The sequence below is a fragment of the Homalodisca vitripennis genome, chromosome 4 (assembly GCF_021130785.1).
Source record: "Homalodisca vitripennis isolate AUS2020 chromosome 4, UT_GWSS_2.1, whole genome shotgun sequence".
Taxonomy (NCBI): Eukaryota; Metazoa; Arthropoda; class Insecta; order Hemiptera; family Cicadellidae; genus Homalodisca; species Homalodisca vitripennis.
This window is the reverse complement of record NC_060210.1, coordinates 176,163,300-176,190,599: the sequence shown is the minus strand read 5'-3', so window position 1 is coordinate 176,190,599 and position 27,300 is coordinate 176,163,300. Positions and strand designations below refer to the sequence as shown.

General features: G+C 35.1%; 1 protein-coding gene across 1 annotated transcript in view; it reads right to left on the bottom strand.

Moving 5' to 3' along the window:
- LOC124361311 (neuralized-like protein 4) overlaps positions 1–27,300 on the bottom strand; it is a 151,121-nt gene that overhangs the window by 24,226 nt on the left and 99,595 nt on the right. The window contains exons 17-23 of the mRNA XM_046815357.1: positions 22,623–22,713; positions 18,846–19,078; positions 17,584–17,777; positions 16,883–16,963; positions 16,540–16,748; positions 9,626–9,771; positions 3,738–3,991 (exon numbers count right to left, since the gene is read on the bottom strand). Coding sequence (XP_046671313.1) covers positions 3,738–3,991; positions 9,626–9,771; positions 16,540–16,748; positions 16,883–16,963; positions 17,584–17,777; positions 18,846–19,078; positions 22,623–22,713 — 1,208 coding nt within the window. The remainder of the gene's footprint in view (positions 1–3,737; positions 3,992–9,625; positions 9,772–16,539; positions 16,749–16,882; positions 16,964–17,583; positions 17,778–18,845; positions 19,079–22,622; positions 22,714–27,300) is intronic.

Sequence of the window (27,300 nt, the reverse complement as noted above, 5' to 3'; positions counted from 1 at the left end):
TGGCGCAAAAAGGATGGTCGGATTTGAACTGCGTAGTACCAGTGGAAGGTGAGGAGGGGGGACCACTGCCGGCCGTCTGCAAGTCGGCCATTACACCCAGTTTGCCACGAGATGGTGCAGTGGACGGTCGAGCATCGTGTTTTTGCTGTGGAACAGTTTTTCAGAAATAATGAATCTTTTATTACTGTGCAACGATTGTTTCGACAACGTTTTGGTGTAGCGCGTGATGAACCCATTCCAGATCGCAGGTCCATATCACATTGGGTGACTGCATTCCGGACAACAGGGTCTGTCATGAGTGGTAAATTTACTGGGCATCCACGTACGGCAGTTACTCCACAGAACATTGAGAATGTTAGAGCGTCAGTGCTTCACAGTCCGCGTCATTCCACCAGGCGTCGTGCTCAAACTTTAGGCCTCAGCCGTCGTTCGTTGCAGCGCATTTTAAGCCGTGAGTTAAAGTAAAGGAAAGACTTGTGGAATGCATCACCGAGGAAGGACACCATCTTCCGGAAGTTATTTTCCGTACATGAATTTTGGAGGTTATTTCTTGTAATTGGGTGCCTGGAAGCCTTTAGTTACGTAATTGAATAAAATTAATTTGTAAAACTGATGGAGTTATAGTTATTTAAAATGTGACCATTCAAACTAGGTGTAATGGCCGACTTGCAGACGGCCGGCAGTGGTCCCCCCTCCTCACCTTCCACTGGTATTACGCAGTTTAAATCCGACCATCCTTTTTGCGCCACCCAGTATAAAACATTATTTCATTTTTTTTCAATTTACCACAAAAAAATGTATCTTAAAAATTGTTTTATTGGAATGTTTAAATATTACCAGAAAAATAATGAAAGAACTTCTAGGAAAAGCGATTATATTCTTAACATTTATTCAACACTATACTGAGACCGAAACACATACCAGTTCAATTAAGTGAGCTCAGCTAATTGTTATACCGAAACTAGGGAAACCTCTTACCCAGCTGACCTCTTACAGACCAATAAGCCTCTTACATATTATTTTGAAACTGTTTGAAAGGCTTCTTCTTAAAAGACTACAATCATTAATCAACAAAGATTCTGTAATACCTGCTCATCAGTTTGGTTTTAGATGGAAACAGCACAATAGAACCAATTCACATAGTAGTTGTATCTATACAGGAGTTAGAAAGTAAAAGTCAAGTCAAGTGTTTGATAGGGTGTGGCATACTACCTATTATACAAAATTAAGAATTTTTTGCTCCATTTTATTTTTCAAATATTATAATCATATTTTAAAACCGATCTTTCGAAATGAAATATCAAAATATTTCTAATCATATATTCAATAGAATCTGCAGTTCAAGGAAGTGTACTTGGTCTATTTTTATACTCACTACATACCGCTGATCTCCCAGAAAATTAATGTACTTATATTGCATCTTTCACAGATGATATTGCAGTTTTGTCACTCCATAAAGATTGTTTTTTAGCATCTCAACAACAACAACAACAGAGTTTAGATGCAGTTACTAATTGGTTTAAGACATGAGGAATCAAAACTGATGAAAATAAATCAGTTCACACAATTCATTGAAGGAGGAGCTCTTCTTATTGGAATACACTACTTTGTATTCATATTGTAGTTCACACAATGTTTACAATCAAACAAAATTCTTGTCGTCCAGTTACATTGAGTAACTGAGATTAATTATATAGACATATGTTTAGACAGACTTACACGGAAATCTAATTTTTAGACAGAGACACCAGCTAAACTTAAAAGCAAATAAAATGAATTGGCTACTCGGATTTAAATCAAAACTTGGCCTAAAACCTGTATGGGCATATGATGTACAGTAATGGGGTGCAGCAAGCAATTCAACTTTGGAAGTCATTTAACCCTACATCGGGCGCTAAACGGAGTTTTACTCCGTGTATTTTTTATTATTATAAATAGTACTACTTTTCTGATGTTGGCAGTCGTTTCCCGCAGTGTACTTCACGAGCATCTTTCAGGGAAGCGAAACAATAGCCTCCCGCTTAGCTTTGTCAAAATCTGTCAGTATGAGGTCTACTTCCGTGCGAGACTGGACGATTCCTCCGTGAGCGCCCGATGTTGTGTTTGTAGTGCTTGGACGCAATCTCCGTGAGCGCCTTATTGTGTTTAGTTTTTATGGAGTAATAATCCGTGTGCGCCTAAATGTGTGACCTGTGATCGTTTCTTTTTAAGTTTTACAATATATTTTATTTGAATTTTGTGAAATGGAGAATGAAGACGAGAGATTTGTCAGTACAGTACCCGTGCTAGGGAACATTTCAGTACTGTTTATGGAGGTGAACATTGTCGTTATAAGAACTAGAAGGAAAATGTTTTGAAACTTTGTGTAGTGTTTAAAAAAATTGTTAGTAAAGAATAAACTTTTATTTCAGAGTAATAATAGACATTACAATTGTATAATATCTCAAGAATTGAAGTAAGTTGTTTTTGTAAGAAGTTAAAAACTAAGTTAATTTCCATATATTGTTACAGTACGTTAAACATTTTTAAAATTAATTGCATTATTCCTTAAAATAAATCGTGTTGTTATTATACAATAACATTTTTTAAGATTTTGAATTTATTTGGAAAATTCATTACATAAGAGAGTAATTTTTATTTAATTTCTAAAAATGAATATATTACATTGTAATTAAATCAGTATGAATATTTAAAATAATAAAAACAATTTAAACGACTATGATATCCATTATTCGCTAACCTGGAGGAAACCTCTGTGAGCGCCTGATGGAGGGTTAACGGTATATATCTAAATTGTTAAGAAAAATTACAGATCGCCTTGATATGTATCCAATAAAATGTTACATCAAGATTTGAACATCCCAACAGTCTAAGAATAAATTATAAAATTCAGTCTAAATTATCTTTCAAGATTAGATCAACCAAACCACCTTGTGGTAAATATGCTTGATAATTCTAAAAATGTGAACAGACTTCATTAATCTGCTATCCTGGAACTAACTTTTAGGTTCTTTAATTAATTACAATAGTGTAAACAATGGTTAACAACTAATTCAAATTTAATTGTTAATGTTGTGTCTGTTATAATATGAACTTACTGTTCCTCTTAAATTTAACAGATTGTAAATAAATACATTTTGTTAAAAAAGTTATATAAATACTTATTTTATCAAATTAATATCTTAACTAAATATCAGTTAAAAGACGCATATTTGTTTAAATTAATTGGTTGGTAATTATTTCCAGATTCTTACTAAAAACCACAAACACTCAAAACATTTAAACTTCTTAATTAATAAAAAGTAAATAATTAAAGCCTGTGACAGTAGATGAGGGTTATGCTAATACCTGCAACATTATCTATGCAATGGCTCAGTTGACTTCTTTTGTCCCCAAAGTGTACTTTCAACACTAATCCAATCCTGCATCTTTCCACGCTATTCTGATAAAATACTTTTCCAATATAAATACCAATCGACAATATAAAACAGCAGTTTTTAAATTGAATAAATTTCAACTTTAAAACACGGAAAATATGTTTCATCATCACTAACACGAGTCGCACACTATAACACGGTTGTCTCGAATTAATTGATAAAATAATTTGATTCATTTGTGAAGTTGCCTGACGATGGATTCCTCGATTCTGAAAGGCCTCGCAAAATTGAATTAATATTGGCTGTTATTATTCACTAGTGGTATTAAATAGATAAAATAATGATTGAATTGGAACTTACCCATGATGTACCAAGTAGGATCCTTGATAGCAAGAATGGTGGGGGGAGCCTTGTCGCTGGGAGCCATGCAGGTGACTCCAATGGCCAGAGAGCCTGCCCACTGACCCACCCACTGCTCCACCGCAACCTCCAGCAGTTCATCTACGCCAAGTGGCAGAGCCGTGAAAACAAGCCCATTGTTTGGCTGTTGCTTGTTGCGCCGGATCAATCCACTTGGTTCTATCGTTATATTTTTCCCACAGAATGGACTCAACCTGTAATCATCAATGTTTTATTTATTTATTTTTCAATAGTTTCATCATTTTACCAATAGACAAAACATTAGATAACTTAACCCTTTAAGGACCAACCGTCTGATTTATCGCCGGTGGCGTACTATGCGAAAAGGACCAACCGTCTGGTTTATCGTCGGCGGCGTACTATGCGAAAAGGACCAGCCGTCTGATTTATCGCCGGCGGACTTTTCATATTTTTTAAGAGATATTTTAATCTTCTATATGGAATAAATATACTATTTTTCTATTACCTGTATGTTTCTTACTATGATATCAAATTTTAAACGTCTTTGGAATCATCAGCTTGGTCAAAAAAATATTTTTCGGCCATGTTGCATCGTAATGTTGTCAGGGTACTTTGGGATTATACCGACCACACCCAGACATGAATCGTTATTTGACATTTTGCTTCTACTGATTACTAGATTAGCGTAGAACAAATTTCGTCAATATAAAACAGGAATTGTCTTAGGGCCTATCGCAAACCCCTCCCCATCCTCAGACAGAGGTCAAAGTCGAACGGTCTAGTAGATAACGTGATTGCAGAGTCTCGCCGCCCTTTCAGCTGGTGCATCGCTTTGTTGTACTTCCGTGTTTTACCCCTACATTTCTACAAACACAAAAACTAAACTCTTTATTGAAAAAAAAACACACACAACTTGTTTTTATGGAACGGGGAAAAAATCTTAAATAATAATGTGATGCCGCGCGGCCTGCCGTAATCGGGAATCTCGAGAAAGATAAGATAACAGCGACAACAATACCGATCACAATACCTGGAAACGCTTGTTCATTGATGGAATGTTAGTTCTGTTACTCAACTACATCGTTTTATAACGTTCTAAGTTCATTGAAAAAATTGTAAGAGTTGGGGGCATATGACGGAATCTGACCCCAATAACAATTATTGATAATCGTTTTAAGTTTGTAATTTTGTAATTAAAGATTTGTTTTTTCGTTCTATCATGTTTGTTTCTATAAATGTACATTTTTGTGTTCTTTATACTTGTGTGGTCGGTATAATCCCAAAGTACCGAATAATATCCTTAATAGCCTATAAGGTTTTGTATGTTAGGCTAATGCTGAAAGTGTGTTTTAACCAGTGTTACAGAAAAATTTAATTCATTTACAAACTTTTTATTTTTTATTCCAGGGCTTTCAAATTTTGTACAGTTATAGAGAGTTATATGTAGAACTAATAAATACCATTTCCCACGAATAGTTTATTCTTATTTTTGGTAGTTATTGAAGATCAAACTCTATTTTTTTATTTTTTTTATTTTTTTTTATTTGATAAACAGATAAATCAAATTGTTTTTTGCTATATAATGACTTAAATTTATTTTTTCACAATGAACAATTTAATTATAAACATTTTAAGCCTAAAAACAAATCTGTACAGTAATTAGTTCTGAAGATATGATTTTTCTCTCAAACGCTTGAAAAATCGCACATTTTTAATGTGCACAGTTCTTGGAGCATGGTCAGAAAAACGCAAAAATTTTCTTTGCACATGTCAAATTTTGGTCTGGTCCTAAAAGGGTTAATATACAAAAATAATCACAATACCAATTATAACCAGTAACTAGATACAAGGTTGACAGCAAACAGCTAATTTGAAATCATGCAATAACACGACAAATCACACTGCACGCTTCCTGCAAATCACACTGCTTCCACAGACAACAGTCCAACAACTTGCACAGAGAACACTTTTTTAGAGGAAGGAACACGACAAGAGAATATAATGGAATGAAACAAAAAACCCAGGATCAAATCTCAATAGCTCACCAAAATATAGATGGCCTAAAAAACAAAATAGAAAGACTGACACACGTCCTCCACAAGTTCAATCCACACATAATAATTCTAACAGAACATGGGCTAAATAGTGATCACTTGAAAAACACCAGGATACCTGAATACGAATTCATCGGAGGCTTCTCCAGAACTCACCACAGGAAGGGAGGAGTTGCTGTATTTGTTAGCTCTAAATTAAAAAATACAATCAGCATAGTATCCATCTCTGACATATCATCTGAACTATCGTGTGAAGCCATTTTACTAAAGATAACATTTAGAAAATCCAACTTTTACTTAATGGGAATCTACAGATCACCACACAGCAGGCTAGAAAACTCACTGGATGCATTAACAGCTGAACTGGACAAAATACACTGTATAAACAATCCAATAGTCATTATGGGTGATATTAATGTGGACAACTTGACGAACAATAATGACAACCAAACTTTGACAGATGCCCTAGAAGGATACAACATAAAAAGACTAGAACTGCCTCCCACACGAATTACACATCATAGCCAGACATCTATTGATTGTATCTGTACAAATCTGAACGAGGACCATCTATCACATGAAGTAATCAGCTCAGGACTATCTGACTACACAGCGCAAATCTGCTACATCAAGACAGACTTACAAAATGACAATACAGCAAAATCCAAAAAAAGACTAATCAATCACAATACAATAGAGGAAGTGAGGAAAATCCTAGCCTCCCAAGACTGGTCACAAGTTACTCAAAAAACAGGCACAGAAACAGCTTTTTCAGCCTTTAACAGCGTTATGAAATACGCGATGGACATATCTTGCCCACATAAAACTTTTAAATTAAAAACTAATCACGCAAAAAGAGTATGGGATACTGAAAGTGAGACACTACGAAAATCATATTTGGAAGCCTTGAACATAGAAATACTTACTGGAGATATAAATGATAAAAGGGAAACAGCAACTAGGAAGAAGATGTATGATCTTAAGCTAAAAGAACTTAAGAAGAAGCAAAATGCGGAATTCATAGAGCAGGCTGACAATAAATCAAAAGCTGTCTGGAGGGTAATCAACTCTGAAAGAAAACAAAACACCACAACCATAATTCCAGCAAGCTTCATTGTTGAAGGTGAATTACACAATTCTCCCAATAGCATTGCCAATGCTTTAAATCAATTTTTTTCCAGAATAGCAGAGAAGACACTTGACAAAAATAGAACACCGAATCAAAATCCTACACCAGCAAATGTTATTCAGGCTCACTTTGTTACTAACTTGCAGCACCACAACACTACTGAAGAAGAAATAGGAACAATTATTGACTCAATGAAAGCTAAAACATCTGCTGGAGAGGACGACATTTCTTCAAAGCTAATTAAACATTGTAAAAGTGAACTTTTAACCCCACTGACAACTCTTATAAACAAATCTCTGGACGAAGGAATTTTCCCTAACAGTCTAAAAGTGGCTAAAGTCTATCCCAAGTACAAAAGTGGCCAAATAAATGACGCTGTTAACTATCGACCAATATCTCTGATATCAAATTTTTCTAAGATCCTAGAGCGAGTAATATTGAACAGACTTATAGCACTTCTGCAGCAACACAACCTCCTGACCTCTAGACAACATGGATTTATCAAGAACAGATCAACAACAACTGCAGTAGTACAACTAATTGAATACATTATTGATAAACTAGACCAGGGATGTGTTGCAACAAGTGTCATGCTCGATTTCAGCAAGGCATTCGACTGCCTGGACCACAACCTGTTAATTGGAAAGCTCAAGGCACTTGGGATAATTGGAAAAGAAGCCAGCTGGTTCGCAAGTTATCTCAGCGAATTGGTTGGAAATTGGTTGGTAGGAAACAATTGGTTGAGCTCAGCTACAAGGATAACAACACCCTTCTCACAGTAAAATCTGAAACCCTCCCAATGAAAAGAGGAGTGCCACAAGGATCTGTCCTTGGCCCTGTACTTTACATACTTCTCACCAATGATTTTCCAAGTTACCTTACAGAGTTTTGTGAGACAGTGATGTTTGCTGATGACACAGCACTACTTGTTGCCACCAAAAATCGACAAGAACTTGAAATAAACTCCTATGTGGCATACAACATGGCAAAACAATACTGCCTTCAAAATGATCTGGTCCTGAATGAAAGTAAAACCTATCAACTGATATACACATCACTTCCCAATGACTACCAAGGCCTTCCAGAACTAACAACACTAAACTCGAATAAATATCTAGGCATAGTCCTTGACAACAATCTCTCATGGACACCTCATGTGACCCAACTTTGTAAAAAACTGAACATGGGTCTCTATGCTATACGAAGGCTAAAGCAGGTCAGTGATAACAGAACAGCCATCATAGCCTATTACTCTTTATTTGAAACCCACCTAAGATATGGTTTAGTGGCCTGGGGTGGGACAAGCGCTTCAAACCTCCAAAGAGTATTGGTAATTCAGAAAAGAGCCATAAGAACACTGAAAGGACTAAGACCGCAAGAGACGTGTAGAGAAGCCTTCAAGGAGCTCAGGATCTTGACAGTTACTGCACTCTATATTCTTGAAACAGTAATGCATGCAGTAAAAATAGGCCGAGCCAGATTAGGAGACCACCACACATACAACACAAGGCATAGGCACAACTTCGCACTCGACACTCATCATCTCTGTCTATTCGAGAAGAAACCATCTTATCGAGGAGCTGCCTTCTACAACTGTCTGCCAGAAGAAATGAAGAGAATCCCTGAGAAGAATCTGAAGAGAAGACTCATGGACTGGCTGCTGGAACGAACAATATACACAGTCCAGGAGTTTTTGGATTGGAGAACTCAGCAATGAAGATGAATAATGACAAATTCTGTAACTCTTACTGTACATACTTTTTACCTAATTCGAACTTAACAATTGTAATTCAAATGACACAATCGCTGTACTCAATGTATATGTGAATAAAGATTTGATTTGACATAACAATAATGGATTCATAATGCCTCTCCACTTAAATTATCTGCATGTTTTCACCATCATTATTTTTAGTATAATTTGTATACTTCACAGTTTTATTCTATAAAATAAATACTTCTATCATTTAAAGAATGCTGGTGATTTTTTGGTTCTGAGATATTGAAGGATGGTATTAATAATATAAAATCACCATTTTTGTTTTAATTTTTTTTAAATATTAATTTACTTAAAGAAACATTTTTGAACTAAAAAAAAAGAATTTTTGCATACTTTTAGCTGTTATAAGGTCAAATATTATGTTTTTGAAAAAGTATTTAGTAAAAATTAACTATAAAATTCTATTTTCTGGTAAAAATAACAATATTTAGGTAGAAATGTATATAAAAATTTATTTGCCCAACAAATTCACACGATCTATAATCTAAAAAATAAATTAAATGCACACAACAATTCAAAAACAAAGTTTCATAGTTGTTTTCGCGATTTTGTTTCAAAATGATATCGTCTTCTTCCATTTTAATCAAGGAAAAATGAATAAAAGAACTGAAACAGAGGTTAACATATAATAATGTAGTAATTAGCCAGATAAAAAAAGCTTATGATAATGAATGCACGTTACCAAAAGTATATACGACTTGGAGCAGCTGCCTATGCCAATAGCTGACTTTTAACTATTTATTTCAATGAAAGCCTGTTCAAATGGTTATGAAAAATTTTTAGAAGTAGCACCACATGTAGAAATTCCTCTACATAACTGTAGAATCTGGCTGCAACTGCTCTCACTGATTGCTGAATTGCATGCTAGCAGTATTACAGTGTTAATAACAGTGACAAGTAATACCTGTGTAAGAGTTGTGTGGATGGAGGCTCACATGGTATGACAGTCTGGGGTATAAATTCCTCTGCGTGACTGTATAGAGTCTGGCTGCAACTGTTCTCATTGCTTGCTGGCTCAGGTGGTCGTTGTGATGGACTTACTATTGATACCTATAATATACATAGTATGCTATCATGAAATTTGTTTAATTAGCGTGCATTTAAAGGGTTTAACCCTTTTAACCCGGGCGGACAATGTAATGCCTGTAATGTCCGCTGATTCCACGTTATAAAATAAAGTTATGGGTTCAAGGAATATATATTTACTTGTGTTTATAATACAGTATAAGCCGGTTATAGCGTCGCCTGCTTATAACGTTAGCCCGCTTATAAAGTTGGATAGCGCCACCCCGGTAAAAATCAGACCCCGTTTTGCCGCATATAAAGTTTCCCGCTTATTACGTTTACCCGCGTTTAAGGTACGGTATCGGCTGCATTCCGACTGCTTATAACGTTTTCAGTTGTCCTGAGAGAGCATTTTTTATCCAGTTCAGTGAGAGAAACGCCACTTTTGACATGACGTACCGTCGCGCCGCCAGGATCTCGCCGCTGAAGGAACGTGGGGGAGCGGGGCGTGGAGGGAGGGGGCAAGACGTCTCTTAATTCAAGGTGGCAAGACGTCTGCAGCATGCTCGGCGCTGTCGGTGAGACTCTATCTTTCGACGCCTTCGTCAGGAATGACGATGATCTGGAGGTATGCGAGGAGCTGAGTCTAGACGATATCGCTGCCGCACACCAGCCTGCCGACGGCATGGAAGTGGAGAACACCGAGAGCGACGATGACGCCGACAGCGAGGATACTCCCTGTCAGAGGAGAGCCTGGCAAGCCTGAGCACCGTTACCCGTTTCCTGTGCCAACAAGAGGGAGTGCCCCAGGAGTTGATGGACCTTGTGAGGAGGCTTGAGGCCTTCATGCTGTCCTCCACCAATAATAAGCAATCAAAAATCGATGATTACTTAAGAACTTGTGATCTAGTCCCCTGACAATATTGATGTACAGTATTTAGTTCCTAACTTCTTTTTGATTGCTGTAATACTGCTACATTTCCCCCCCCATTTTGGTTGATTAAATGAAATGAAATGAAATATGCCTTTATTTAAGAGGCGGAGTTAGGGCTATTTAGCCCTCTCTACCAGTCAACCTCACATAATATACAGATATATGTACAGTGAATGATCTTAACTAATAACAAATTTTAAATTAAAATAAATGCTTAAAAATTAACCCAAATATATACATACTATTTAATAATTAAAAATAAAATTTATCAGCTTAATATGTAGAAAAATTCAAACAAAGTTAAATTAAAACTTAAATTAACAGATTACTTTTTAAAGAATTTCTCGTTATTACTACATTCATTCTCTCAAACACACAGCCCGACCACAAGCACGCCACGAGCACCGCCACCCGTCACCCCCACAGACCGGCCAGCAACAAGTCCTTGACCTTTAATGACAAAGTATTTTTGTTCCTAGCTCTCAATTTAATCTGAAACCCTAAAATTGACCCACAAAAGTCTTAAAAGGTGGAAATTAGTTCTCAAAAGTGGCATTTCCACATTTTTCTAGGCTACTGATGAAATATAGTTCACATTTAGTTAGGGGGGGGGGAAGGAGGCGGTTTTTGGTTTTTTCCAAACTTTCGGGTATAACGTTTTTTACTGGATTTTACTGTATTTTGTAGTTTGTTGGTGATTAAGATCATCAATTTTAGTCTTTGACTTTTTTTCAAAATACTGAGTCAATGGTGGTGTACTGAGTAGGCCTAAGGCAGGAGGTTTTTCTTCGTTGATCAAATTACCTGGTAACAAGGTGAAAACTCGTTGGGTTTGTTCAAATAAGAGGACCAAAAATGGAGTAATAGAAATAGATCAAGAACTGTTTGTTCTCTTTGCCAAGAGGTTTGGCATTCAAAGTGTTTGCCCAAACATATTTCCAATTAGGCCTATCCAATTTGTTTATAAACTTACCGTGATTGCAAATATATATAAAACAGTGTTCACAAAATTTGCGAATAGTCTAAACAGATTTTGTGACTCAGTGTTAGTAACATTTTGTGAAACAAACTTCATAGGCTCAATAACTCGAAGTCATTTTATGCCATTGGTAAGTATATCAATGGTGGTGGTGGTTGTGTATTGGTAAGTGGTGATGTATTTAGTTTTATTTTTCTAAAAATTGGCACTTAACAACTTTATTTTGTTTTATTAACACGCGAGAGATCGCACTCACATCCTGGACGCGAGAGGTCGCGCGACGGCAAATTGCTCACGCTCGTCTTTTACTCAAATTGCAGCTTTAATTTGGTGAGAAAAGTTTCAAAAAAATAAAACTGTGTTGTCCCTATTATTGTCTTTCAGTATATACTAATAAAAGTAATTGGGCACTTAAGTTCTAACAAAGAGAAATATTATTATGATACACTGTATATTTGGTTCGCAATTGGTGACTTTTTGGTACGAAAAAGGTCGTGTGTGAGCAATTTGCCGCAATAATATAAATCACGCTTTTAAATGAAACATTTTATTACAATAAAGTATTTTATTATGAGGAATAAATAAATTTTATAACATGTATATTTCCAAACAAAAAAAATTACCTCAAAAACGTTATAATATAGTAAATCAATATTTAGGCAAAAGATTACTAATTCAATAAAATATTATGTACAAATGAAGAAACCTATGAAGAAAAATTATAAATTTTAACGAAAAATTAAAATTTCTTTCTAAGTTTCATAAAAAGTTAAAATAAAAAAACCCTAAATTAGTACAAGTTTACTAATTTTGTTTCAGTGGACATTATCGTCTAAGCTAACTGAAGAAGTGTGTCTGTATTCGAAAACCAATGTCTTTTGCTTAGTCAGTGTCCATAGCTTCAACATCGGGTACAGGTGGCTTTTGTGTGTTCTTTACAAATCGGAATTTGGCAGGAGCTGCAACTTACAGTAGTCTTCCTGTTCTTTATTCTAGGAAAAATTCTGCAGTATGGGTATCTTCCCGCAGCAACCGGTTGTTCATCTTCATCCTCTACAGGATTTAGTTTTAAGACTTCCATTATTCTATTTTCAAAATTCATGACTTCCCTGTTCTTCAAAATTCATTTTTACACAATATAACTAAACGACAACATCGCAAAAGCATTAAAATATTGAAGATTTAGAAATGTTTCCAATATTCGCAGATTTAACAGAATACACTACGGGAGAGATCGCGCGAAGGCATATTGCCGCGGCAGGTGCAGAGCTACAACAAAAATTCCACCACTCGCAAAGAAAGCCGGCGACAGACTAACAGTTGTCAAGGTCAGGCCCAGGGATGTACTGGGAGGGATAAAACGAGACCCTGTTATCCTGGGGCATCACTGAAAACGAAAATATAAAGAAAGCAAAAAAGCGCGGCAAACTGCCGCGGGCGCGATCTCTCGCGTGTTAAAAAACTATTATTTCTCCACCTAAAGATATGAAATTTTAACAGTTTATAGCTAATAAAATGCAAAATTGAAACATTTGGGTTGCCATGGTAAAGTTTTTATTATTTGTTGTAGTTTTAAGGCTTTGAAGTTATTTTTAACATTTAAAAACATGTATTACAACAAAAAAACTATGATATCAAATTATTACATTGCTTTAATAAACTTTACAGTTCTCTATTTTATTGAATTTTCATGACTTATAATGTACACAATAAACTAAAATAAAACCATACGGATATTCCTGTATGCTGTGATTACCAAAATTCCAATGGTATGGACATACCCATATGTTGTGTTTTAAGAGTTAAATTGTTTTTATTTTTCAATTATATATTTAGTAGAGCAGACATCCATTTTTTGTGAATGGGGTGGTATAACCTAGAGTAGATAGTATGCCTGATGGCATTCGGTTTCTTATAAATATAAATATTAAAATTAAATTTATTAGAGTATTTTTCCAATGTTAAATCGAGGAAGTAGAACTCTTTATTACTTTATATTTCTAGAGTGAATTGCAATGCGAGAACTACTTTGTAGAGCTTCAGATGTCTATGATAGAACACAATTTTGTCTCTGTATTTATTTTCATTGAACATAATGTATTTATGTGGTTGAAATATATATCAGACAGATTTCTGGACAAACACCATATCCAGACTGTCTGGTTGAAAATAATATTTTTCATTGAATGTCGTTAAATGTACACCTGACTCTTTTCAATCTGATTAGAATAATAAGCCAGAATGAGGAATCTACCAGTCTGCCCTAACCACGCCTTGTATTTTCATGTTTATGTTAACAAGCCAGACACCACTTACAGTACAACCCCGATAAGTCGGCCCCCGTTAACCCGAAGTCCGGCTAACCCGGACCGATTTTCAATAAAAAAAATAAAAAATCAGACAAACATTTCAATAATAAAAACGTAATATTTTTGAGTGGTATAGTATCCGTGAATCGATGTTGTATCAGTATTTGATGGGACTGTACGACAGTGAGTGTGTGACTCATGGCACACGGCGGCCGAGTGGCGGTCATTGTCCCGGATTCTCGGAAACAATAACAGACGCGTATTTCCCCAAATCCTCTCCCACGCTACCGCCACGCCCTGGCCCCTCAGTACCTTTCCTACTTCGCTCCGCGCTCGCTTGTTACCCGTGTTGTGTGTGTAGTGTACTGTATTGTTTGCTTCTGTTTCTCCAATCGTGCTTCAGATAGTGTGCTTCATTTGTGTTATGCGTTTGTTTTTATCTACGCGATGGCAACAAAACGTAAACATGTGTTAGAGACAATGGAAAAGAGACTAGAGGCATTAGGTAGGATTGATAAAGGCGAATCTTTAAAAACAATTGCAGCATCTTATGGTGTCGGTACATCTACAGTATCGGATGGAAAGAAAATAGGACAAAAATCGAAGAATTTTGTTTCAAGATGATAACAAAAGACAGTTTGGGCAAATCGGTGCAAAGCTAAGAAAGCTAAAAACGAGACTCTTTGTATGTTTGGTTTTGTGCGGAAAAGGGAACGTGGTTTGCCAGTGTCTGGGCCTATCATTCAAGAAAAGGCAATCAAGCTGAATAAACAGTTGTCTGATTTGTGAACCAAATTTTACTGCGAGTCAAGGATGGTTGGATAGGTGGAAAAACGGTATGGTATTCGCCAACTATCTATCACAGGAGAAAATCTATCTGGGGACAACAGCACTGCTGATGACTATAAAAACAAGTTTTTGGATTTTGTTAAAGAAGAAAATTTTACGGCAAATCAAATATATAACGCCGATGAGACAGGTCTGTTTTACAGAATGTTGCCGAGCAAAACTTTGGCCTCAAAACTGAAAAAGACGCAAAGGGATACAACAAAAGCAAAGACCTATTGACAATAATGGCCTGCAGCAATGCTTCGGGGAAGCATAAATTTCCTCTACTCTTAATAGGAAAAAGCGAAAAATCCACGAGCACTGAAAACGTAAATCGGGATTCTCTACCAGTTCTCTACAAGTCTCAAAGAAGTGCATTGGTAGGACAGCAACACTTTTAAAAAACTGGTTTTTTTATTGTTTTGTGCCAGGTGTGACGAAATATTTAAAAGATTGTGGGTTGCCAATTATAGCTGTCCTACTAATTGATAATGCTCCTTTACATCCGTCTGCAGATATGCTGGTCAGTGGGGACAATACCGTCAAGTTTTTGCCGCCTAATGTAACAGCGCTATTACAGCCCATGGACCAGGGGGTTCTCGAGAAAATCAAGGTTTACAGAAGACAGATGCTAAGCACAATCATTGACAATGAAGGAGAACACGGTGTAGTTGAGATTCTCAAAACATTTAATGTGAAAACTGTAATGTACATAACTGCAGAATTTTGGGAAACACGTGACTAGAATCAGCTTAATTAAATCTTGGAAAAAAAAACTGTGGAAGGGTGTATGCGACTTGCCTGAAAATATAATTCAACCAGTGGGGGAACTGTAATATGGAAAATGACTCTCCAGACGATGTCCAGCCCCAAGAACTTTTGGATATGTTCCAAAATATTGATGGCTGCTCTGAAGTCGATGAAAATGACGTTACTCTGTGGTTAGGGGCAGACAATAACGGCTCATGTTGAAGAGACTGCGGGATCGCACAGCACGCAAGCGGCAGACGACATTGGCACAACCAAAGCTGACTGAGTTTTTTTACCAGGAAATGAACAGTTATAAATGTACTGTAAGGATTAATAATAATTTAATGTGCATATGTTTGATGTTTTTACAATTATTATGGAGTTTATCTGTAAGTATACCGTATTTTATTAATTTTTACCTAATTATCCTGCTAACCCGGATTTTCGTTAACCCGAATCGGCCGCGGTCCCGATTAATCCGACTTATCGAGGTTCCACTGTATTTATTTATCATATGTTTCGAAGTATTTCTTATACTGTATCTATTGACTGTATCATGAGTTTTTATTTATCTTTATGTTTTGTGATAGCTTATTTTTGACTCGACTGATGATGTCTTCTGGTTAATCAACAACTTCCTTTTGACGAATAAGTTGATGATGAGGCAGTAGCATATAAATGTGTTCTTGATAAATATATTTTAATTGAGTTAAATAACAGTACCTATGTAATTAAGTTAGTTTAACAAATTTCCTGCAGCTCAGGAGCTATGACCATGAATAATGGTAAACAAGTCTTTATTTTGAAAACTAATTGATCAAAAAAATAATATTTCATTTTCAATGCGTTTGATATAAAACTGTTCATTAACTCTATCAATTTGAGACTTAAACAGAGACCACACTTTTTTTACTCACATTTAATTAAACGGAGGATTGGTCAACAAAGCCTTGTAATAAACCGAACTGTAGTAAGAACCGAGACATAACGTTCTCAAAATAAACCGTACTGACCTGAGCACACTGACCATACAGATCAATGACAGGGAAGACGTTGAGAGGCAGGCCAGAGCACGCCTCACCCTTGTCCTCTCCATCTAGATAGTAGTGCAGAGTTCCGTCAACATGTCTCTTCATGCCAATCACTGCTCCAGTCTGTACTGTGTCCAGATCCAATCCATAGTTTTGCTTTAATGTCTGTCCATTCTGCATAACTGATGAACCTACCACACAGAAGACAGCAGAATTATAATTATAATATAATACAATAAGTCAATAAAGAAACAAAATTATAAATAAATAAATTGTTACTGAATTCCTGAAAACGTTTATAAAATGTTTTACATGTATTACAAACCAGAAAGCATCCAAGTATCATGATCCAGATCAGTCATAGTTCCAGGAAGTTCCAAGTCTTCTGGTCTGATTGCAGTAACACCTACAACACAGTATATCGATATTGTCAATTACTTGTATACTTTACAGTCACACATAACCAATCTTTGAATATCTGACAGTGATAAGCACAATGTGTATCTACACTTGAATTAACAATATTGAACTGTATGTTTTTGTAGTACCGTTCTGTCACTTTGAATATGCATAGTGAATAAAAGGAATTTTAAACACTCTAAGTAATCGTACAGTGGAAAGTAGATGCTCCGCTTCCACTAATTTATCTTGCAAAGCTATTTTGGTCATGCCAACCAGTGTTTTGAAATAATAGTATTAATAGTTTGATATTACTGTCAGTATTTGATTTTGGGCATTAGAATGTATGTGTTGCATGGTTAATTTATGCATTTAATTTTTCATCTTCTCTGGAAATGCCATTTTTACAAATTGCCTGAGTTCTCTAATGTTAGTATTATTTAATTTCAAATTTCAACTAATCTGTTCTCTAATGTGTTCTGCAGAATTTACGGAATAAAACAACAAATAATATGACTAGAAAATACTGAGTCTGGTGGGTGCTTGTAAAACTATTCAAAACCGCCCTGCTACTGCAGGGTTTTTAAATGTCAACTCTAGGGTTCACATAACTTTAGTGCAACTAACCTGCTTCAATAGAACCAGACCAACGGTCAACTATTTTTTCCACCACAACAGCAAACATTTCATCTTCATTGAGAGAACGATTACTCATCACTATAGCATCATTAAACTCCCCCAGAGCTCGGGGTCTAGACGCTGTCCTTCCACCATTCGACACCCTTGCGTTACGCCCATGTACATGATGGAAATGCAAGTCCCTGTAAAAAATATATTATCTACACAACTAACACAAAAGTGATAGTATTTAACTGTGCCAAGCAAAAACAGACAGCTTATAATTTGCATGCAGCTTTAACAATTAATATTGTATCCAGAATCAATTACTAAATCAACCAAAAGAATATTCGTAATTTATAATTAATTGTGTACATTTACAAATTGAAATGGTTGATCTGCCAATTTAATTTTTGCTGTTTCTGTGTAAGAGTTATTTAATAGTATTGTTTTATTCCTCACTACTGCTATACTTTGTAAGTTATACAGTTTGTTTCAAAATAAATTACAGATTTGTTGTGTGATTATAAATGATACCCTAAACTACATTTCTGATATAGGAAACACAGGGTCACCTATGCATCACAAAAATAATCTGCACTCTGAAACACCTTTATTTGTTACTTAATGCCAGATATTTTATTCTGTAGTTAATGACCTCTATGAAATGTTCTTAAAAATTCCTTTTTAATTGGAAAGTTTCTGATTATTATAGGATTTTTAAAAAGAAACCTTGTATTAATTAAACATAGCATTGCCTACAACTTACAAATAGCTTTGACTTTATGTAACTAAATTAGGGCATTGTCGAAATAAGTTGCATTGTAAAAATTTAGATCATGCAGGTATTTTATTTTTCAACCAACAAAATTATAAACTAAAATAAGATAATAGAAATTGTATTTATAACAATATACAATTATGTTTAAACTAATTCAAATTAGTCCATTTTAAATACTATAAATATATTTGATTTACAAGTTTTAAAACCTAAATATGAGATTTAAATTCAATTAGTTCATACTTCACAAAAATTGTATAGAATGAGGAATGCTTGTTTGGGTTAAAATAACCTACCAATACTGTAATTCTAATTTTAAATTTACTGATTATTTTTATGTGAGTTTACAACAGCCACCAATCAGGTTGTATTCATTAACGATTATTACACTCAAATTCAAAACTAATAAAAATTGTATGTCACCTCATTAGCCACCTTTGCTGTTATCTTGTCAGTCTTACCACTCTCAAGTCGTAAGTACAGTACTTACGAATGTGACTGACGGTTGATAGAGGCAAGAGAGTTGGCGGTGGTATCGGGTGATGTAAGGCAACATATACAGTTGTAATCAACGATGGTGGCCTGTGCTGCCTGCCCGTACAAGTCAATGACCCCATAGACTTGCGGTGGGATGTTGGTGGCTGCCTCTCCCTGATCAATGCCATTCACAAGGAAATGTAGTGTGCCACTCTCTCTCAATACCACCCCTACACGGTCACCCACCTGTAAGTAATATCAATATTTTGTGTATTTATTAGTGATGGGATTTAAGTAACAGCAACAATTACATTACAATTCCATTTTTACAGTCAACAAACTGAGATTCTCTAGATCATGTTAACGATTCTTATTGATTCTTAACAGATCCCAACCTTAACAGTTCTAGAACTGAAACACGAATAAGCACTGATAACTGATAAGCAGTTAGTGGTTCTCTGAATCACTGACAACACTTTAGTTCTAGATATCTTGTTCAACCACATTACTGTCTTCCCGCCTTCTCTTTATTCTTTACTCTGTGATTTTTAAAGTTTTTTAGTGGCTGTACGCTAATGTATATATGTTGTAAATACTGTTTGTTTCTCAAATAAAATTTGTCTACTGGAATTAAATTTGTATTATTGGATTAAAAGGATAAAATTATTGGGGTGTCTTTTGCGAACGGATCCAAATTCAAAAGGTTAAACTAGTATCTACAACAATTCTTAAACATAAAATCTCGTATAATATCAGTTTGAATAACCTAAATAACATTGAGAATCAGTCTCCTTTTCTGGGTTCAAATCTCAGCACTTTTTGGATAGTCATAAAATAATTAATTTACAATATAAAATAGTACATACTAAGGTACAGTAGATACTATTATTCATGTATGAAAAATAGAATAATGATTGGGTTTATCACCAATTTTAATACTAATACTGTTAGAACAGTTTTACTCTAATAGGCTATGAATGATAGCATAAATAAATCACAATTCACATTTGTAAAAGACATATTTGCTAAACTGTAATTTGTATTAGATTCAATGAATCAAATGACATTTAAGATTTCTTAAAAAATAACAGCATTATTTAGAACTGTCATTAAAAAGTAACAGTTAGGCCCATAACAGTTAAGCTCATAACAAGTATTTATCTGCCTAGGTTGTTAGTAATATTTTTTCAGCATCTGAACACATTTTTCTTTTTTTCAAAAATTCATGAATGTGTAACTTGATTGATAGCGTTTGTCAAAAATAATTCCTAGCAACCTGTAAAAGTTTCTATTCAAAGATTGTGCTATGCACCATACAAACACCTGATACTCTTGATGTCTTTCAATATCCAAATAAATATAAAAATATATAATAAAGAGAATGATACAAAGGAGTATCAAAAAATCCAACAGAATACATATACAGATACGTTCATACAATCCAACTACAAGGCACTGAACATCATGGCACTGAAAGTCCATAAGCCACCAGAACATTGCTGTATGTAACTCTGCATGTTACTTTTTACTCACTTGTTTTAATGACTGTACACTGTTTCGCTTTCTTATTTGGTTTTTATGAATATCTGGAAATTCAATTTATATTATTTTGTAAGACTTTTCCTTTTCTTTTTTCTTAAGACTAAGGATTTTAAGATAGCTATGCCATATTTGTTGTTATATTTTTATTTTATTGTGTAAACCTAATCTTTGCTACATCATTGTTTAAACTAGCTAATACATCAATTGCTTAACCCATAACAGTCTAGTGTAGCGATATAGAGCAGGATTAAGTACATTTTTTACACTCTCTATGGTACTCTCACTTTAAATTCTATGCTATTAAAAGTTAATCATCATAACTGATCTCTTACCCAATTAAAACAGTAAAACAGTTGTTCTTTAATTCTTTGCAGCTAAGTAGCAAATTTGATCTGTGCATTTATGTTTATGATTATTAAACACAACAGTGGGTGATTTAATTTGATTTTATTGCAACTTGATAAGCTATTACAGTTATATTTTCACAACATACACTGTTTTAAAAATAAAACACAAAATTTATCCCGATTTTTTTTATGTAGTACTTTTAATATTCTAAGGTCTTAAGCCATGTTTTTTTTTTTTTTAAACTAAGAGGTTTCTCGCCCACCTTTTAATTATACAATACCTACAACAGAGGAAGGGAGAGGGTCGTCTCATACAGACAAAAATGTTCAATTACATTCTTCAAGTTTTCAAATGTTATTGTCAGGTACTTGATTAAACTAGCCAGCACAGCTTAAACTAGCCAAAGTTATACCCATTCTCAAGAAAGGTAGTGGGTAACTACCGACCAATATTGTTAATATCAACATTCTTCAAGGTAATTGAAAAGGTGGTCCTATCCAGACTCATGAATCACCTTTTTAAGTACCAGCATGGATTCATAAAAAGACGTCCTACAACCACTGCTGTGATAGACCTTGTAGAGTTTATAATCGATCAATTGGAGGATGGCAACCCAACTACTACTATACTATTAGACTTCAGTAAGGCATTTGATCGTCTTCACCATGCGCAGCTGCTGAATAAATTAGAAGCAGTCTGTATACGTGACATGTCAGCTAAATGGTTCGAGAGTTATCTGTCAAACAGGCAACAGCTGGTTGAACTAAAATACACAGAGAAGGGCTTTAATCGAACAGTGAGATCCAAACCGCTTCCAGTCTTAAGAGGTGTACCACAGAGATCTATCTTAGGACCTATTCTTTTTATTTCATTTACTAATGACCTCCCTAAATAAAGAATATTCAACAACCATAATGTATGCGGACGATACAACGCTCCTCCTCAGTGACTCCACATCTGGTAGCCTAGAAGTTTCAGCCCATGTAGCAATGGAGATGGCTGTTCAGTACTGCCATAACCTCAATCTAGTGGTAAATGAGAGTAAATGTGAGCAGCTCGTCATGGGTCGCAGAAAAGAGGAGGTGGGAGAGCTGCCAAACATTGAATCATCTAATGAAGCTAAATACTTGGGTGTTATAATTGACTACAGCCTAAAATGGACTACACATGTTGACAATCTCTGCAAAAAGCTGGCCACGGGACTTTGTGTTGTAAAGAGAATTAGGTCAGCATGGGGCAACTCTAGTAAAGCAAATCTACAAAGAACCCTTATTCTTCAAAAACAAGTGTGTCCGCATTTTAGCTGGTCTACAGCATAGAGAAACTTGAAGATATGCCTTTATTGAGCTCCGCATAATCGATGTGGTGTCTCTATACATACTTCAAGTGATAATGTACGCATACAATAAAAACTTGACAAGGGGTAAGGACCTGCACACATACAACATCCGCCGGGCTGCAGATTTTACCTTAACAGTACACAGAACGGCACTGTTTTCAGAGAAGCAATCGTACATGGGATCCAAGCTTTTTAATGTCCTGCCTGAAGACATCAAATCACAGAGCAGTAGTGATGCCATGAAAAGAGCTAAGAAGATGGTTGCTGCATCATCCATTTTACACAATTGAAGAGTTCTTAAATTGGCACACTCAATGGAATCTTGACACTTAAAACTATACATGTATTATCCCTGAATTATACTTTTGTTTTGACGCAATTGAAATTCTCTAAGAATGTACAATAAAGCCTATTGTCTAATATCTAAAATATCACCACTAAAACCAATTTGAATTAAAACAATAACTACAAAAATACAATGATGCAATTTTATTTTAGTGGATAATTTATTACTTGATTCATATGAAGAAGATAGATAGAAATATTAAGAGTAATTGTTACCTGAAGGCGGTCCAGATTCTGACCATATTCGTCTATAATTGTTATTCCATTGTGCATTACTCCATTACCGGTCATCATCCATGTACCAGATCTAAAACCATAATAATAATATATTGAGCTTTTAACCCTCTGGGGAAGACTGTTATTGAATGTTACTATTGTTAAAAAGTGATCTAAGACATTTGGATTCATTATTAACAAGTTGTAAAACTAGTTAAACCTAAAAAATTCAAACAAAAAGTTGACTATCATTAATTACACCTCTTAAAAACTATTTTTTTTTTCATTTTAAGTTTGCCTTTATCTTAGATGGTTCAAGAATGGCACCAAAAATACTAATTTTTAAACAATTTTCAAAACAGTCTGTTGCATTGTGGTGTTTTAACTCCTGTAATTGCTGTAGGTTCTCAGTGAATTAATTCTTAATTTGTTGTACCTTTTGTAAAACTTTTTCTGTTATATTCTGTAATTTAGGTGATTATTATCCCTACAGTTATTTAGATTCTCCATATTTTAAATTCAACAATCATGTTATTCAACTAACCTTATTTACAGATATTCGAACTGTAATCCGTTGTTTTCCAAATAGAGTTCTATCCTGGAACTAAAGTTTTCTAAAGCCCTTAAGACCTATTCTCTGTTTATTGATTGAACAGCAGCCCTGATTCATTGCATTATTTCTTCTCGAGTAGTGGGTCTTGATGCATAAACCAAGTCTTTTAACATTCCCCACATGTAGTATTCCACGCACGTCCGGTACTGGTCCACCTCTCCCAATCCACTTTTTGAGTATATTCTTCGTCCAGAGTTTGTCGCACCGCTTCAGAGTAGTGGGCTGGCACCCCATTATATATTTCGTGGATAGTTTGTTCAATAAATTACGCAAGTTATTGATGAGGAAGTTGCACATATTTCCGCCCAAGTGTCCTTCGAAAAAAAAACAATTAGATTACCAATAACACTGCACTAAGTATTGAGGGTCCAGTACCTTTGGTTTTCTACCTCTCGTATTCAGTGGGGATTCTCAATCGCCCAAAACCTCTGTTGTGACAGTTCACTTCTCCATTGTTATAGAAGGTTGCTTCATCCCACCATAAAACATTGCAAAAAAATATTCATTTTCTTACATTTTATTATGGCTCCATTTTACTGTACTTAAGGATACATTTGACTGATTCCTGTACCAGTAACCACTCTTCTAGATGAGTCACATAGATTGAGCTGAACCGCAGCTAAAATTCTGGTGCCCAATCATCCCTTACAGACCTAGTGAGCTGTTTCCTTTTGTTGAGATCCGGTTGTACATTTCCAGTTTCACAGACACGACTAGCAAGTCTTGAAAACGTTTAGCAAATTATGTTCACAATCCGGGTAACGTTGAGCATACAGAGCAGCAGCAGCTGTGTAGTTTTGTAAACATTCACTTAACATCATCAACATCGTGAAAGCTTCCTCATGAGTGAATGGCATATTTGACAGATAACAATAAACATCTTCATGGACATGGTACAAAACTGACTGACTAACTAAAAGAAATCAAATCTGATAAGACATAATTGTCATCTCATATCATTTCTCCCAAACTTGTTCAAAAAGGTTTAGTAGTTGTTGAAGATAAGCTTAACCATACTGGTAGATAGTAACTGTATGTACGTTTAGATTCATGAAAAAAGGTTAAAACAGGCATTGCTATTTGGCTTATTATCAAACAAATCCATCACAGGTAAGAGGCGTATTAGGAAAGTAAGTACTGTTTTGGGAAAAATCTAGTCAATGGTGTCAATTTTATTTTTATGTGAAAGAGCATACTCAACACTACTGTTCTGCATAATTTCCACCCACTTTCAAACACTTGTCATGGTGTGTGACCAGATTTTTAATTCTTTCTGTATAGAAACTTCCCGCCAGTGACAAAGCCACAATTTTACAGCATTTTTCAAATCATCATCGGATCCAAAGCACTTGCTGCAGAGCTCGTGCTTCACGTGCAGGAACAAGTGGTAGTTGGACGGAGGCATCAAATCCGGGCTGTATGGCGGATGATCACACTGCTCTCAACAAAACTGTCATATCAACGTTTGGGTGTCATCAGCAGTATAGAACCAAGCATTGTTATGGAGTAACATAATTCCTTTACTGAGCTCTCCTCTCCGTTTGTTTTGAATTGCATGCCATAGTTTTCTTAAAGTATCACAATATTGAGCCACATTTAAGTTTTCACATCAAGGGAAAAATTCAGTAAGCAAACAAAACCCCTTTCCTATTCCAGAACACAGTGCACATGAGTACTTATACAGATATTGTTGTTTTAAACTTTTATTTTTTCGGAGATTGAATGTGTCTCCACTCCATTGATTGTTGTTTGGATTCTGAAGTGACATGACGAACCCAAGTTTCATCACCTGTCACAATTTGGTTTAAAAAATCCTCTCTCTTTTTATTGCATCGTGTCAAATAATTGCCATATCACTTGGTTTTGTGGACATCAGTAAGCATTTTTTAAACCCATTGGGAAAACAGCTTATGATAACACAGGCAGTCTGTTACAATCTTGTGCAAAACAGTTTGTGAAATTTGCTGAAATTCATTTGAAAAAGTCATTGTTGTAAATCGTCTGTATTCACAGATTTTTCATCAACTTTCCTTAACAGATCATCGTTGACAATAGAAGTACGAGCCTCATCAAGGACATTTGTTCGACCTTCATTAAACATTCTAAGCCAATTTCTCACCATTCCATCACCTATCAAGTGTTCACCATGAACAACTTTAATTTTACGATAAATTTCAGTTGTTTGTTTTTGACAATGGAAGGACTGTGAAGGAAACAGGATTTTTCTGGACATTTGCCATTGTTTAGTGATACAATCTCAGGGATTAGTAATTGTCTTGAATATTATAAATGTTCACAATGTAAAGCAACTAAAATGGCGTTAGTTGAGAGCCAGTGTAAGGAAGACTTACTTGCAAACGTGGAACGCCGACCGCAGCGCTGCGGCGACGGTACAATGAAACGATACTTACTTTCCAAATACGCCTTGCATATAAATTGTAATCAACGTTTAAATTTGATAGGAAATGGCACTTTTAGTAAACAGTACCTCACATTATACAGAACGTGTTAAGCCAAAGGTAGGAGAACACAAGTGTACTAAATGTAAAATAAAGTCGTGAAAATTAGTATTTTTTGGCTCCATTTCTCAACCATCCAAGATACAGCCAAACTTTAAACATGGCACATTTTAGTTTTTGAGAGAGCTATTGATAGGTGAAATTAAAGTTGTACCTTTCTATTTGAATTTGTTAGGTATAACAAGTTTAAAATATCCTAAATTTAAAATATTTAAAGAAATTGGAAATGTGCTAAAAAGTCATATTTAAAAAAAGAGTACTTCTTTGGTAACCTTGGATAAAAATTAGATTCACTACAATTTTTAATGAGATAACAGTAAAAAACCAAGAATTAAAAATAATTCATTGAGTGCAAAAACTAGTATACATCATTAGAATATTTCATAATTGATACTTAAATATACAGGTAATGCCGCCAATTGGTGTTTGATGAGCATTATATAAAAAAACTTATAATTTTACCCTTTTGTTGCCGCAGCCCCTACGTAGTAGATTATATTAAATATGAATAAACTGCCGGCATCTACATAGTAGATTATCCACATTTTATTATTATTTCATGTATTACAATTTTGTTTTAACTAATCAAACTATCGATTGTTGTCAGTTTTTCTCACCTTCTCCTTTTTTTTAATTTTTACGTAGGGGGAATGCATTTGCGCACTTAGTGTGGGACTCCCTTGCGGACTACCCACTAAACCCCCTACGGCCCACGGAGGACCCAGGCCGGAACCCTTTCGGATGACATCTTGCCTGGTCCGTGTTTCTTATGTCCCATCCAGGATAAAAACTACTTGTTTCGGAAGCTAGGAGTCAGCCATGCATCCGTCATCACGCTTAATAGTGCTATTATTTTAGAACTTTTGATAGGTTTGCACAAATTGGACTTTTTTGTATTTGTTTTGTATTGCGATATAATGTTACATTATAAGATACAATAATGGTTTATATATTAATTTTATTTAGTTTTATATGACACTTTACATGATGTAACTGAAAAAATAGATACTGTATGTATATAAAATGTACCTCAAACTTCAATTTTAAAAAATTGTGTTTCTCTTTTTTAAATGAATACGAATGAATAGAATAAATCTGTAGCATGCACCACAATTCATTAGAATTACCTCATCCAAAAAAAATGTTTATCAAAATTGGTTGTGTCCTCCCCCTCCCCCCAAACACTTGCAGGAACGCTTTGCAACTGTGAGAAATGGTCTGGCAATTTATGGATGACTTGGGGAAATGGCAGTAGCACTGAGAGTGAAATGTATTCAACATTTGTAATAATGTAATAGTATCATAATAATTATTGATTTTACTAACGGTTTGACTATTTTGGATCATAGGGATTACATCTTTTATTTTGGCTTACTTAACAAATTCTAAAAATTCACCATTTAGGTGTGTCATGCACAGGCCACTACTCCAAGACTTGTTTACGACTGATCAAATTCAAGTGATAATGGTGAAATAGGAAATAATTTTTTGTTATAAATACACATGTTTTTAGTTCAGCAGCAAACATTTTAAAAAAATAATTGAA